General features: G+C 42.1%; 1 protein-coding gene across 1 annotated transcript in view; it reads left to right on the top strand.

The window, feature by feature from the left end:
* The window catches only part of LOC109892895 (F-BAR and double SH3 domains protein 2), a 49,642-nt gene that overhangs the window by 15,323 nt on the left and 17,693 nt on the right, over window positions 1-16,626 (top strand). Inside the window, exons 4-5 of the mRNA XM_031826791.1 lie at window positions 6,731-6,807; window positions 7,158-7,302. Coding sequence (XP_031682651.1) covers window positions 6,731-6,807; window positions 7,158-7,302 — 222 coding nt within the window. The remainder of the gene's footprint in view (window positions 1-6,730; window positions 6,808-7,157; window positions 7,303-16,626) is intronic.

Raw genomic sequence — 16,626 nt, forward strand, 5'->3', positions numbered from 1 at the left:
CGCCCCATAGCACTCACATCTGTAGCCATGAAATGCTTTGAAAGGCTGGTCATGGCTCACATCAACACCATCATCCCAGACACCCTGGACCCAATCCAATTTGCATACCGCCCCAACAGATCCACAGATGATGCTATCTCTATTGCATTCAACACTGCCTTTTCCAGCTTGGACAAAAGGAACATCTACGTGAGAATGCTGTTCATTAATTACAGCTCAGTGCTCCCCAAGCTTACACAATAGTGCCCCCCAAGCTCATCGCTAAGCTAAGGACCCTGGTACTGAACATCTCCTTCAGCAACTGGATGCTGGACTTCTTGTCGGGATGCCCCAAGGTGGTGAGTGGAGACAACAACACATCCACCACACTGACCCTCAGCATGGGGACCCCTCAGGGGTGCCATGCTTAGTCCCCTTCTGCACTCCCTGTTCACCCACGACTGCGTGGCTTTGCACGACTCCAATACCATCATTAAGTTTGCCGATGACGCAATGGTGGTAGGCCTGATCACTGATGATGAGACCGCCTACAGGGAGGAGGTCAGAGACCTGGCAGTGTGGTGCCAGGACAACAACATTTCCCTCAACGTCAGCAAGACAAAGGAGCTGATCGTGGACTACAGGAAACTGAGGACCGAGCACGCCCCCCTTCACAATGACGGAGCTGTAGTAGATCAGGTCAAGAGCTTCAAGTTCCTCGGTGTCCACATCACTAAGGTTCTATCATGGTTCAAACACACCAACATAGTCGTGAGGAGGGCACAACAACGCCTCTTCCCCCTCAGGAGGCTGAAAATATTTGGCATTGCCAGATCCTCAAATAGTTCTATAACTGCACCATTGAGAGCATCTCCAGGATCTCTATTTTAATATATATATATTTTTTTACCTTTTATTTAACTAGGCAAGTCAGTTAAGAACAAATTCTTATTTTCAATGACGGCCTTGTAACAGTTGGTTAACTGCCTGTTCAGGGGCAGAACGACAGATTTGTACCTTGCCAGCTCGGGCCGGTGTCCGAGCAAGGCCCTCTAAATGGTCAGACTCCAGCCACTCATGTCATAGACTTGACTGGTTAACTATCTGGATTGACCCTTTTTTGCAATAACTTTTTTTTACTCATCACATACGGTGCTACTACTGTTTACTATTCTGTCACTTTATTCCTAGTTATATGTACATATCTACCTAAATATATATTTTTTAAGGATAGCAAAGTCATTACACATTGTATCTATTACTTTTAATATTACGTCTTTTACTTTCCTATTATTTCTCTTTTCTTTCTGCAAGGGCCAGTAAGTCGTCCACACCTTTGTTTACGAAGAATGTGACAAATAAAGTGTGATTTTGATTTGACATGTTCCCCACTCAGTAATATACACTGAGTGTACAAAACATTAGGAGCACCTGCTCTTTCCATGACAGACTGACCAGGTGAATCCAGGTGAAAGCTATGATCCCTTATTGATGTCACTAATTAAATATAGTGTAGATGAAGGGGAGGAGACAGGTTAAAGAAGGATGTTTAAGCCTTGATGCAATTGAGACATGGATTGAGAATGTGTGCCAATGGGCAAGACAAAATATTTTAGTGCCTTTGAACAGGGTATGGTAGTAAGTGCCAGGCGCATCGGTTTGAGTACATGTACAAGTACATGTAATATCCCATAGAGAATGTTAACAAAATGCTAATTAACGCATTGCGAGAATTCTACAGTCTTTGACCAAAACAATTTGCAGGACAGACATCCCAGCACAAAGTTTTACATGTAACTCAAAAATGCTACTCACAACGCACAAAAACAAATATTAGACAGGAAGGCTCTTGATCCAGGAGGGGATTCTCTGCTATTAGGCTAACAAGTGACGCTTGGTTTTGGAAGCAGCTAACCACTTAGCTAGATAACTAACTAGCTACTACATTAGCAAACAAATCGCAGAACTGCAGAACATTTAGTACATTTTAGACCGTTAACATAATAGTTATAAGTAATTAGATCACCTGGAGCATGCTGCACAACAGTGAGTGAGCAAACACCACGCGAATGGCGGCTACCAGTAAGCTTCATCGTGAAAAATGATGTGGGAATTGAAATGAACGCAGTCTTCTTTATATCGTAATGTATTGCACAAGTTGACTGCAGGTATTTACTTAAAAAGTAATTACAAGTATTCAAAAACTTTTAAAATAAGTTGTTTTGGCGGTATTGAAAAACCATCCCGTGGATATTTCCCTTATACCCCGGTATACGGCCCAAGACTAGCGTCAAGAACTGCAACGCTGCTGGGTTTATTACCCTCAACAGTTTCCCGTGTGTATCAAGAATGGTCCACCACCCAAAGGACATCCAGCCAACAGCAGGCCAGTGGTCAAAAACGGTTCATTGATGAAAGAGGACAAAGGAGGCTGATGTGAATTGTGCAGAGCAACAAACTGCCACAGTTAGTCAACTGACAGTCCAGTACAACATTGGTGCCCAAAGACCGAATTTAACCCAACCCCTCTGAATCAATGGGGGGGGGGGGGGGGGGGGGGGGCTGCCTTCATCCATGTCTTCGGCGCATGGGGAACAGTGGGTTAACTGCCTAGCTCAGGGGATTCCGGTTGGCATTTCCACTTGCATTTCCACCAAATATGATGATGAGAGGAAGCCCAGTGGGAGGAGATGGATTTCTGTCATTGCCAAAACATTTAATCTCAATTCAGTTTTCCCCAAAACTAAAATCTGTTAAGAACCGAGTGCACTAAGTTTTGTAGACTTTACCCTTTGCCAAAGTTTTCAAAAATGTCGTTGTTTAGGTGCGCAAGAGCGAATGTAGTTATTGCATACGCACACTTCAGAGTATGCGTTCCAATAACTGAAATATGCCAATACATGCTAGAACGCATCCATAACTCTGCCCATGAATTTGAGTGGCACCATCAGCTGTTTACCAAATCAGTGGTGGGGTGTGACCACTTTATTGTTTGAACGGCAGATTGTCCCTTTGACCATTAGTCGGGAGAATGAAAAACGGACTCAAAATCAGCGTCTAAGGGCACCTTTCCCTTACACCAAGAGCACACCCTGTATAGTTGTTCAGCAATGAGGTTTGACGGTACATGCAATCAATATGACTTTCTCAATATGTTTCAATGACAGACAGTTGTGATAATACAACAGTATTCTTCTCACTCGGCTTTCTACTTTGGTCTCTGAACTATTAGGTTGTGTGCCTTTGGCATCAAATGGAGGAAAAGAGACAAACAGAATACAAATTAATTTTCCATTGCAAAATGTTTCAAAACGTTTGCCGTAATGAACAGGACCTTGGTACAAGCAGCAGATGTCTTTATTGGGCCTGTGCAGGTTAAATGGCATCCTCTGTTTTTTGGCGCCAAATTAGAGACTAGAGTTAGACTGTTAAATCAAAGTGGGTCACAGTGGACTCTGAAACTCTTCTTTTCCTCTAGCCTACCCCTCCTCCTTCTGGCTCTTCTTCACTAACCCTCTCTTTTTCATCTCTTAACACCTGCATGCTGCCATGACCCGATTTGATATTCAAATCACAGTAAGTGATGAAATGACACTCTGTCCCTTGTTCTTACCCCATCCTGCCATCCCCTCTTCCCTCACACCCTGCTGGCTGCACTCTCTGTGACTCCCACAATGGCTGGGTTTGTGGTGGTAGATTCTGCCGTTTGGGGCTTTGACACCAGAACCCAGAGAGACCAAAGGGTTTAGAGACTGGGCCTAAAGTGTGTCCCTTGTGGATTGACTTTAGCCTGGTCCCATCTGTTGGTGCTGTATAGCCAACTCAAATAGTTCTGGTATGGCAATGACCATAGGAGTTGGCTAGATGGATCTGACCGCCCTGCATGAACTTAAGTCCCAATCACCTGTCTTTCTGTTCAGCTGAGAATGTGCTCTGTATAGCCCTGCGTGCGTGTGCACGTTTTTGCAAACAAATGCCCCCTCGCATACTAGGGCTGGGAATTTCTGAGAGACCTTACGATACAATATTATCATGATACTTAGGTGCCGATGTAACCGGTGTGAAATGGCTAGCTAGTTAGCGGGCTGCACACTAATAGCGTTTCAATCGGTGACATCACTTGCTCTGAAACCTTGAAGTAGTTGTTTCCCTTGCTCTGCAAGGGCCGTGGCTTTTGTGGAGCGATAGGTAACGATGCTTCGAGGGTGTCAATTGTTGTGTGCAGAGGGTCCCTGGTTCGAGCCCAGGTAGTGGCGAGGAGAGAGACTGAAGCAACACTGTTACACCGCTACGATATCTATTCTCTCTCGCGATTCGATACTGTGATTTAATTGCGATTTGATGTTCCAAACATATTGCTGACCATATGTCTGTTGCAGAGGGACAAGAGAGAGCCATGAGAAAATTAGTTTTGATCAGTCATGGAAATAAAAGTGCTAGAAACAAATTGGCTCCCTATTTAACAAGATGGAGAACAAGCTATGAATGAAAAATACTGGAGTTTTGGTGCCGGTACAGCCAACTAGTGTGAAAATAATATTGCGATATTGTCAAAACGATATAATATATTGTCAACTGTAATGGGGTCCCCCCCCATCACTATCGCATGCTAAAGTCCAGAAATAAATACATGTAAAGATGTATGTTCTTTGTTTTCTCTGCAAAGCTATTTCAGTTCCTCAAAGCTCAACCTTACTGCCGACCCACGGTATTTCCGGGGGTGCTGCTCTGGTTTAACTCAACTCTGGACCTCAAAGCCAGTTGCACTGCATTTTTTCATTGTTCATCTCTAATCAGGGTCTGATTTCGAACTGGGACAAGAGGTGTGTGTGTGTGTGTGTGTGTGTGTGTGTGTGTGTGTGTGTGTGTGTGTGTGTGTGTGTGTGTGTGTGTGTGTGTGTGTGTGTGTGTGTGTGTGTGTGTGTGTGTGTATAATTAATTATCAGGTAGAACAGAAAACCAGAAAGCTCTACATAGTACAGGTGAATGAGTCCATGGCTGCTTCTGAAATGGCAATCTCTTCCCTATATTGTGCTGCACTCCTTTGACCATTGCTCGTAGGTGTCTATATACAGATTACGGTTTAGTGTCGTGTTCATTAGGGCATACCGTAGCAAAACGTTTTGTAATGGAAAGCGAAAAACAAGCATTTCAGTAAGTACAGTTGAAGTCGGAAGTTTACATACTTAGGTTGGAGTCATTAAAACTTGTTTTTCAACCACTCCACAAATTAATTGTTAACAAACTATAGTTTTGGCAAGTCAGTTAGGACATCTACTTTGTGCATGACACAAGTCATTTTTCCAACAATTGTTTCAGACAGATTATTTCACTTATAATTCACTGTATCACAATTCCAGTGGGACAGAAGTTTACATACACTAAGTTGACTGTGCCTTTTAAACAGTTTGGAAAATTCTAGAAAATGTCATGGCTTTAGAATATTCTGATAGGCTAATTGACATCATTAGAGTTAATTGGAGGTGTACCTGTGGATATATTTCAAGGCCTACATTCAAACTCAGTGCCTCTTTACTTGACATCATTGGAAAATCTAATGAAATCAGCCAAGACATCAGATTTCAGCAATTTCCAAATGCCTTAGGGTACCACGTTTATCTGTACAAACAATAGTACGCACAATAGTATGCAAGTATAAACACCATGGAACCACGCAGCCGTCCTAACGCTCAGGAAGGAGATGCGTTCTGTCTCCTAGAGATGAACGTACTTTGGTGCGAAATGTGCAACTCAATTCCAGAACAACAGCAAAGGACCTTGTGAAAATACTGGAGGAAACAGGTACAAAAGTATCTATATCCACAGTAAAACGAGTCCTTTATCGACAACCTGAAATGCCGCCCTGCAAGGAAGAAGCCACTGCTCCAAAGCTGCCATAAAAAAGTCAGACTACAGTTTTCAACTGCACATGGGGACAAAGATCATACTTTTTGGAGAAATGTCTGATGAAACAAAAATAGAACTGTTTGGCCATAATGACCATCGTTATGTTTGGAGGAAAAGGGGAGGCTTGCACGCCAAAGAAAACCATCCCAACCGTGAAGCACGGGGGTGGCAGCATCATGTTGTGGGGGTGCTTTGCTGCACGAGGGACTGGTCCACTTCACAAAATAGATGGCATCATGAGGGGGAAAATGATGTGGATATATTGAAGCAGCATCTCAAGACATCAGTCAGGAAGTTAAAGCTTGGTCGCAAATGGGTCTTCCAAATGGACAATGACCCCAAGCATACTTCCAAAGTTATGGCAAAATGGCAAAAAAAAAAAAAAGCATGTGCGAGGTCAGGCCTGCATACCTGACTCATTTACACCTGCTTTGTCTGGAGGAATAGGTCAAAATTCACCCAACTTATTGTGGAAGGCTACCCGAAACATTTGACCCAAGTTAAACAATTGAAAGGTAATACTACCAAATATTAATTGAGTGTATGTAAACCTCTGACCCACTGGGAATGTGATCAAAGAAATAAAAGCTGAAATAATAAATAATTCTCTCTACTATTATTCTGACATTTCACATTCTTAAAATAAAGTGGTGATCCTAACTGACCTAAGACAGGGAATTTTTACTAGGATTAAATGTCAGGAATTGTGAAAACTGAGTTTAAATGTATTTGGCTAAGGTGTATGTAAACTTCCGACTTCAACTGTAAGATCAGTAAGTAGGGCACAGTAAGTGGGTCTGGAGTTCAGAGATTAAAGGTCATCGATCCTCTTCCTCCCTCCCAGGCTCTACACAAGCTTGCCAATCAGTACCTGAAGAGGGAATGGCCGGACAGCCTATCAGAGGAGCCAACAGACCACAGGTAAGACCTCTAGCCAAAGAGTGAACCATTATTGTATCAGAAGCGTCAGAAATGTCTCTCTCATTCTCTCAAGTGTTCTTCCGTAATAGTACTACCAGTATCAGTGTCTATTATTGAAAGCTACATATTGTTATTTGGCATTTTTTGCTCAACTCTTTGATATATTGTGCTGTATTTAGTCCAGGTCCTCTCATGTCCGAATTGTCATTGCCTTTTAAATTAAGGTTCTTGTGCAAAAGATTAACTGGTTGAACCAACAGTTGTTGTATTGTGTCGTAACAACCATGAACATAAAAAAATATCAGGGATATTACCAGTTCACACTGACTATTGTGTGTCTGTTGTCACAGGAACATGTACATGTTGTGGAAGGCATACCTGGAGGGCATAGTGCATGTGAGCCAAACCAGGATCACGGCCTGTGAGAACTACAGGAACCAAGTGTCGGACCCTGCCAAGACTGCCAGGCTGCAGAAGGAGCAGCAGCTCCGGAAGGTATGGAAGGCAAATCACCACAACACTGCTGAGCTTTCCATAGTTTAGACTCCCCCCCCCCCCCCCCCCACCTCTATCCTCAATCTCGCTCGCCCTCTTGCTCTCTCACATGGTTTAGATTATTTGACGCATGTCTCCATTTATACAGCTGATGAGTTGAAATGACTGAAGCAGTTCAGGATATGTGCTTTCTAAAGGAGAAGTCGGCTGTTCTTTGGATACAAACCAGTGTATACATTGCATTTTGGAAAGTATTAAACCTCTGTAACTTTTTTTTACAGCCTTATTCTAAAATGGATTAAATCAAACATTTTCCCCATCAATCTACAAACAAAACCCCATAATGACAAGCGAAAACTGTTTTTCTACATTATTCAATATGTATTACAAATAAACAGATACCTTATTTACATAAGTATTCAGACCCTTTGCTATGATCACATGTATTTATAAAGCCCTTTTTACATCAGCTGATGTCACAAAGTGCAATACAGAAACCCAGCCTAAAACCCCAAACAGCAAGCAATGCAGATGGAGAAGCACGGTAGGTAGGAAAAACTCCCTAGAGATTCAAAATTGAGCTCATGTGCATCCTGTATACATTGATCATCCTTGAGATGTTTCTTCAACTTGGAGTCCATCTGTGGTAAAATCATTTGATTGAACATGATTTAGAAAGGCACACACTTGTCTATATAAGGTCCCACAGTTGACAGTGCATGTCACAGCAAAAACCAAGCCATGAGGTCAAAGGAATTGTCTGTAGTGGCCTCCATCATTCTGAAATGGAATAAGTTTTGAACCACTAAGACTCTTCCTAGAGATGGCTGCCTGCCCAAACTGAGCAATCGGGAGAAGGGCCTTGGTCAGGGAGGTGACCATGAACCCGATGGTCACTCTGACAGAGCTCCAGAGTTCCTCTGTGGAGATGGGAGAAACCATCTCTGCAGCACTCCACCGATCAGGCCTTTATGGTAGAGTGGCCAGACGGAAGCCACTCTTCAGTAAAAGGCACATGACAACCCGCTTGGAGTTTGCCGAAAGGCCTCAGGAGGCTAAAGAAATGTGGCTTTACACCTAAAACCCTCACAAACCTTTACAGATGCACAATTGAGAGCATCCTCTCGGGCTGTCGGGGTGGTGCGATCTGCCCAACGTACCGGGGGCAAACTTCTCGCCCTCCTGGAGAAGAAGGCCAAAAATATCATCAAGGACATCAACCACCCGAGCCACTGCCTGTTCACCCCGCTATCATCCATAAGGTGAGGTCAGTACAGGTGCATCAAAGCTGGGACAGAGAGAAGCTGTTTTTCAGTCTATCTCAAGGCCATCAGACTGCTAAACAGCCATCACTAGTACATCAGAGGCTGCTGTCTGTAGACATAGATTAGGAGTCACTGGCCACTTTAAGGAAATGAAACTGTACTCTATACTATGCCACCATATCTTAGTCCAATGCCGCTTTGACACATTTATATATATTCTTAAATCATTCCTTACTTAGATTTAGGAATGCACATTATAGGGAATATTTAGAGGTGGAAATGTTCCGTGGGAATATATGGGAATTAATATTAATACCATTTAAATGCATTGGATATATTTACCATATCATATGGAGACAGAAACATAAACCTTTTACCTTATCATAAGTAGACATAATTGCAAATGATTAAATCCTTCCAATATAACAAAAAAAAACATTTTAGTTAGGCATTTAACTTTAATGAAATGAGTTGACTCTTCACATGGGATGATTTCACTGAACAACAAAAGGGAATATTGAAAGATCCATCGCATCTCCCAAAAACGTTTATATCATACATCTGTAAAATGATAGTCTAGAAACTAAAGCTTTTGTTGTCGTCCTCTTGAACATCAGACTCTGAGGCCTCATCTTGACTGTCACTTTCCAACCTTGTTGAGGATGGCTTGTTGTTGGGCTCAAAAAGCCAAATTTTTCAACCCTTGTTTTGGTCAGCCTGTTGCTTGCTTTGGTGTGTGTGTGTTCCCAAACAAGGACCAGTTCGCCAGACTGCCCAGAACCTTGCCCTCATCCAGGCCATGGTGGCGAGACACAGTTGTGATGACACCATAGGCCTTGTTAATCTCTGCACCAGACAGCATGCTCTTGCCAGCATACTTGGGGTCTAACATGTAAGTTTTCATGCTTGTTGATGTATTTCAGAACTGCAGTTTCCTCTGCTTGGAGCAACAATGAAGTGGGCAGGGCAGTACGGATTTCTTCTCTGACATCTGCAAGCAGACAGGATGGAATTGTCTCTCTCAATCCATGCAATGGCTACTGCTATAGGTTTCAGGAGTTTCGGGCTGCTTACCACTCTCTCCCAAAATACATCATCCAGGAGGATCCTCTTGATGGGGCTGACCATATCGGCAGACTGTGATATGGCCATTTCTTAGAGAGACTCTTTCCCCTCCAGTAGACTGTCAAACATGATGACAACACCACCCCTACGGCTGTTGCTGGGCAGCTTCAATGTGGCGCTCTTATTCTTCTCACTTTGCTTGGTGAGGTAGATTGCTGCTATAACGTGATGACCCTTCACATAACTAACAATTTCCTTGGCTCTCTTGTAGAGTGTATCCATTGTTTTCAGTGCAATGATGTCCTTGAGGAGCATATTCAATGCATGAGCAGGACAGCCAATGGGTGTGATGTGAGGGTAGGACTCCTCCACTTTAGACCAAGCAGCCTTCATGTTTGCAGCATTGTCTGTCACCAGTGCAAATACCTTCTTTGGTCCAAGGTCAGTGATGACTGCCTTCAGCTCATACGCAATGTAGAGACCGGTGTGTCTGTGCTCTTGTAGAATACTGTTTGAGGGGTGGAGATGATGCAGTTAATTATTCCTTGTCCACATACAGTCTGCTTTCTCTATGATTTGCTTGACCTTCACTTTAACTCTGTTGAACTCTGTATCCAGCAAATGAGGAGATAAAGCATGTCTGGTTGGAGAGGTGTATGCTGGCCGAACAATACTCAGAAATCTCTTTCAATACACATTGCCTGTGAGCATCAGAGGTGAACCAGTTGCATACACAACTTGAGCAAGACATTCATCACCATTTCTCTGACTACGTTCCTCCATTGAGTCAAAACAACCTTCTGATTCCAGGAGGACCATGAGCTGTTGCTATCGATAAGGTGTCTGATTCATCATTATCACCTTGAATAGATTTAGAGGGACTTTTGTCAGAAGTTGCTTGTTGTGAGCGCTGAGGGAACTTTAGGCACTTGGCCAGATGATTTTGCATCTTTGTTGCATTTTTCACATATGACTTGGCACAGTATTTGCGAATGTACACAGCTTTTCTACATTAGCTGCAGTGGAATGCATCCATTTTCTTGTAAAGATTTGAAAAAAATGAGTAAAAAGAAACTTACAATTCCATGTACAGATAATTCGTTAAACAGTTATATTAAACAACTCCTTTGTAAGATAAATGTTTTAAAATAATTCACCCGTTTCCATACATGTTTAACACTCCTCAATTAGCTGGCTAAAGCAAGCTAAAAACCGACATGTTTGCAAAAGCTAACTAGCATAAAACGTCTTGAGTGTAGGGGGCAGGATTTTTGTTTTTTCGCTAAAAAAACGTACCCATTTGAAAATGCCTATTTCTCAGGCCCAGCCACTAGAATATGCATATAATTGTCAGATTAGGATAGAATACACTCTAAAGTTTCCAAACTTCCAAAATATTGTCTGTGAGTATAACAGAACTGATATTGCAGGCGAAAACCTGAGGAAAATCAAACCAGGAAGTGCTGTTTTTCCTGAAAGCTCTCTGTTCCATTGGATGCCTTGCCTCCATTTAAAGGGATATTAACCAGATTCCTTTTCCTGTGGCTTCCTCAAGGTGTCAACAGTCTTTAGACATAGTTTCAGGCTTTTATTTTGAAAAATGAGCGAGAAAGATAACATCGCGTCAGTGGATAGCTGGGTGTTCGCAGAGTTTTGCTTGCGCAACAGAGTGGGGCAGCCATTGTCTCTCCTTCTCCTATTGAAAAAGCGACAGTCCCAGTTGATATATTATTGATTATATATTTTACAAACAACCTGAGGCTTGATTATAAAACAACGTTTGACATGTTTTTGTGGACATTACGGATACTATTTGGAATTTTCTTCTGCGATGTCGTGAACGCTCGAGCCTGTGGATTTCTGAACGTAATGCGCCAAACATATGGAGGTATTTTGGATATAAAAATAATCTTTATGGAACAAAAGGAACATTTATTGTGTAACTGGGAGTCTCGTGAGTACAAACATCCGAAGATCATCAAAGGTAAGCGATTTAATCTATTGCTTTTCTGAATTTCGTGACCAATCTACTTGGCTATATTTTGTCGACTGAGAGAGATGTTCTTACATAAACACTTGTTATGCTTTCGCTGAAAAGCTGTATTGAAATCTGACACGCCAGGTGGATCAACAACAAGCTAAGCTGTGTTTTGCTATATTGCACTTGTGATTTCACAAAAATTAAATATTTTTAGTTATTTAATTTGAATTTGACGCGCTGCAATTCCGCAGGTGTTGATGAAAATGATCCCGCTAACGGGATGGGTGCCAAGTTAAAAATGATTGAAACACACTTTGCTGTAGGCTACTATTTACTAGTTAACACAATCATGTGTGCAATATAAAATAAACGTCCTCTTGCTGTCAACTGCGTTTATTTTCAGCAAACTTGTGTAAATATTTGTAGGAACATAAAATTCAACAACTGCGACAAACTGAACAAGTTCCACAGACATGTGACTAACAGAAATGGAATAATGTGTCCCTGAACAAAGGGGGGATCAAAATCAAAAGTAACAGTCAGTATCTGGTGTGGCCACCAGCTGCATTAAGTACTGCAGTGCATCTCCTCCTCATGGACTGCACCAGATTTGCCCGTTCTTGCTGTGAGATGTTACCCCACTCTTCCACCAAGGCACCTGCAAGTTCCCAGACATTTCTGGGGGGATTGGTCACAGCCCTCACCCTCCGATCCAACAGGTCCCCGATGTGCTCAATGGGATTGACATCCGGGCTCTTCGCTGGCAATAGCAGAACACCGACATTCCTGTCTTGCAGGAAATCATGCAGAGAACGAGCAGTGTGGCTGGTGGCATTGTCATGCTGGAGGGTCATGTCAGGATGAGCCTGCAGAAAGGGTACCACATGAGGGATGTCTTCCCTGTAACACACATCATTGAGATTGCCTGCAATGACAACAAGCTCAGTCCGATGCTGCTGTGACACACAGACCATGACGGACCATCCACCTCCAAATCGATCCCGCTCCAGAGTACAGGCCTCACTGTAACGCTCATTCCTTCTACGATAAACACGAATCCGACCATCACCCCTGGTGAGACAAAACCGTGACTCATTAGTGAAGAGCACTTTTTGCCAGTCCTGTCTGGTCCAGCGACGGTGGGTTTGTGCCCGTAGACGACATTGTTGCCGGTGATGTCTGGTGAGGGACCTAACTTACAACAGGCCTACAAGCCCTCAGACCAGCCTCTCTCAGCCTATTGCGGACAGTCTGACCACTGATGGAGGGACTGTGCATTCCTGTTGTAACTCTGGCAGTTGTTGTTGCCATCCTGTACCTGTCCCGCAGGTGTGATGTTCGGATGTACCGAACCTGTGCAGGTGTTGTTACACATGGTCTGCCACTGCGAGGACGATCAGCTGTCCGTCCTGTCTCCCTGTATCACTCTCTTAGGTGTCTCACAGTACGGACATTGCAATTTATTGCCCAGTCTACATCTGCAGTCCTCATGCCTCCTTGTACTATGCCTAAGGCACGTTCACGCCGATGAGCAGGTACCCTGGGCATCTTTCTTTTGGTGTTTTTCAGAGTCAGTAGAAAGGCCTCTTTTAGTGTCCTAAGTTTTCATAACTGTGACCTTAATTGTCTATCGTCTGTAAGCTGTTAGTGTCTTAACGACTGTTCCACAGGTGCATGTTCATTAATTGTTTATGGTTCATTGAACAAGCATAGGACACAGTGTTTAAACCCTTTACAATGAAGATCTGTGGAGTTATATGGATTTTTACGAATTATCTTTGACAGAAAAGGGTCCTGAAAAGGGGACATTTCTTTTTTTGCTGAGTTTATATTCACTCCACTCAGTATTGTAATCAAAACTTACCAGAAAGCATGTAGTCCTCGGCTCAGAAAGTGTATAGTTTGGGCTCAATAGCATTTCATTAGTGTGCAAGATCTTGAGAATCAGCTGGACATGTTTTTTATTTATTTTATTTCACATTACACATGGAGTAAACAATTAACAAGTCAATAACACAGTAGTGCGCTGTACATGTGATGGAAGAATGTACTGTGCATGCAGAGGGTTGCAATTCCATTGAATTGGGGATAGTTTAACCAAAATATGCCACAAGACCTAGAATTGCCTTATGTGTATCCCACAAAAAAAGGTTCACTGTGATAAGCTAACTTTTTTTGATGGATTAATGCAAAATTCCCAAAATTCCAGGACAAGTTTCTGACCCTTTGCAACCCGACTTAGATGTACGTGTATTTTTGTTGTTGTGTTGTGAAACTGTTGGATATTACTGCACTGTCTGAGCTAGAATCACAAGCATTTCGCTACACCCGCAATAACATCTGGTAAACACGTGTATGTGACCAATACATTTTGAGTTGATTTGAAAAGGCACCTAAAGGACTCTATTTACTTTGCCACCATGTCCTTTTTTTGCCTTTACGTCCCTTATCTCACCTCATTTGCTCACATCGTATATAGACTTGTTTATACTGTATTATTGACTGTATGTTTGTTTTACTCCATGTGTAACTCTGTGTCGTTGTATGTGTCGAACTGCTTTGCTTTATCTTGGCCAGGTCACAATTGTAAATGAGAACTTGTTCTCAACTTGCTTACCTGGTTAAATAAAGGTTAAATAAAAAACTCTTACCATGAGAAACAAGATTCTCTGGTCTGATGAAAACAATATTGAACTCTTTGACCTGAATGCCAAACATCACGTCTGGAGGAAACCTGACACCATCCCTACGGTGAAGCGTGGTGGCTGCATTGCGATGGGGGATGTTTTTCAGCAGGGACTGGGAGAACAGCCAGGATCGAGGGGCTGATGAACGGAGCTTGATGAATCAAACAAAATGTGGACATATTTTATTTAACTAGGCAAGTCAGTTACGAACAAATTCTTATTTACAATGACGGCTTAGGAACAATGGGTTAACTGCCTTGTTCAGGGGCAGAACAACACATTTTTACCTTGACAGCTCAGGGATTCGATCTAGCAACCTTTCGGTTACAGGCCCAACACTCTAACCACTAGGCTACCTGCCGCCCCAAAGTCAAGGGGTATGAATACTTTCCGAATGCACTGTATATACAGGGCTGTGCAAAAGTATTCAGACCCCTTGCATTTATTGTGTTACAAAGTGGGATTAAAATTTATTGAATTGTACTTTTTTTTGTCTACAATCTACACAAAATATTCTAATGTCAAAGTGGAAGGAAAAATAGTAACATTTAAAAAATAATAATAACCATGAAATAACTATAAAATATAGTCGTTGCATAAATATTCAACTCCCTGGGTGAATACATGTTAGAAACACTTTTTGGCATTGATTACAGCTGTGAGTCTTCTTGGGTAAGTCTATAAGAGCTTTGCCCACCTGCATTGTGCAATATTTTCCCATTATTTTAACCATTCTTTAAGCTCTGTCAACATATTGGGGATCATGACTAGACAGCAATTTAAGTCTTGCCATAGATTTTCACTCTGTCATTAAGAGTGGAGTCGACTACAATGTTGTTGATCCATCCTCTGTTTTCTCCCATCACAGCCATTGAACTCTGTAGCTGTTTAAAAATCCCCAATGGCCTCATGGTAAGACCTCTGTGTCTTTGTGGTTTAATACATACTCCACAGCATAATTATTACCTTGACCATGCTTAAAGAGATTCAATGTCTGATTTTGTTATTTTTATCAATTTACCAATCACTGCCCTTTGAGGCTTTCGAAAAGCTCCCTGATGTTTGTAGTTGAATTTATGCTTGAAATTCAATACTTGACTGAGGGACCTTACAGATGTTATATGTATGGGGGACAGAGGAAGTGTTAGTCATCAAAAAAGTGTGTCCATGTAACTTATATGATTTGTTATACCAAATTTGTCTTCTAAACAAATGTAGGCTTGCCTAAACAAAATGGCTGAATACTTCTGCAACGACTATTTTAGTTAAATAATAATTCTTCCACTGACAGAGTATTGTGTGTAAATTGACAACAAAAAAATACAATTAAATCATTTTTAATCCCACTTTGTAACAAAAGTGAAGACATCCAAGGGGGTCTGAATACTTTTGCAAGACACTGTATTAATATATACTTGGTCATAGTTCAGGTGGGCCTTCACACTTCAGCAAACAATGTTTTTCTTGGTATGCTCTTTTCATATACTGGGTCATGTTCAGTTTGGCACACTGGAGCAAAACCTTACCTCCATGTTTTAGTCCATTTTGAAACGTTTTCGCCCCACTGAACATGCCCAAGCCTGGACGCTTTGCTTCAATATCAGCTAAGAGTTGGCCACATGGCCGCCCTGTCCATATGATCACTGTATGTCAGGCTTTGGCCAACACTTGCTCTCTATTTATCTCTATCCATGTTCCGCTGGCTACCATCAACTAGCACCCTCTTGTTCACCCTGACTGACCTAATAGGAATATCATATTTATTCTTAGTACAAACATCTTAGAATGGCTACCAGTGGAACAGGCATGCTTGTCCAGGTATGTTGTTAGTCACATGTACAGGAACGCAGATGTAATTGCAGGGTGGGGGGAGCAGGTAGCTGCCTAGTGGCTATTCATGGTCTGGGGGTAGAAGCTATTGACCAGTCATCGCCCTGATAGTCCTGCACTGTCTGAGTGAAGGAAGTGAACCATGGCTCGGGTAACTGTATTAGCAATGAGTCAGGATATTTGACATGTTTCACCACATGAGCCATACTGTGCCAGCTGACTATGTGTATTGACCAGCTGACTGTATGTCCTCTGGTTGTTTCTCCAGTAGTGCTGAGCTATTAGTGCTTTTTTAGGTCTATTTAGGTTTCGGTTAAATTATTTAACAAATTATCACGTTTTTTGGTTGCGACAATTTTTTTAAAACATGAAATGCATTATGAGATAATGACATTACATTGATTTTAGAGCTTTTAATGGAAATTCCAAAGCCAAAAATAGTGAACATGGATTATATTTCATTGTCTCTGTCAGGTCCACATTGGGTAGACATCAA

Source organism: Oncorhynchus kisutch, linkage group LG6, assembly GCF_002021735.2.
Source record: "Oncorhynchus kisutch isolate 150728-3 linkage group LG6, Okis_V2, whole genome shotgun sequence".
In the NCBI taxonomy this organism is placed as follows: domain Eukaryota; kingdom Metazoa; phylum Chordata; class Actinopteri; order Salmoniformes; family Salmonidae; genus Oncorhynchus; species Oncorhynchus kisutch.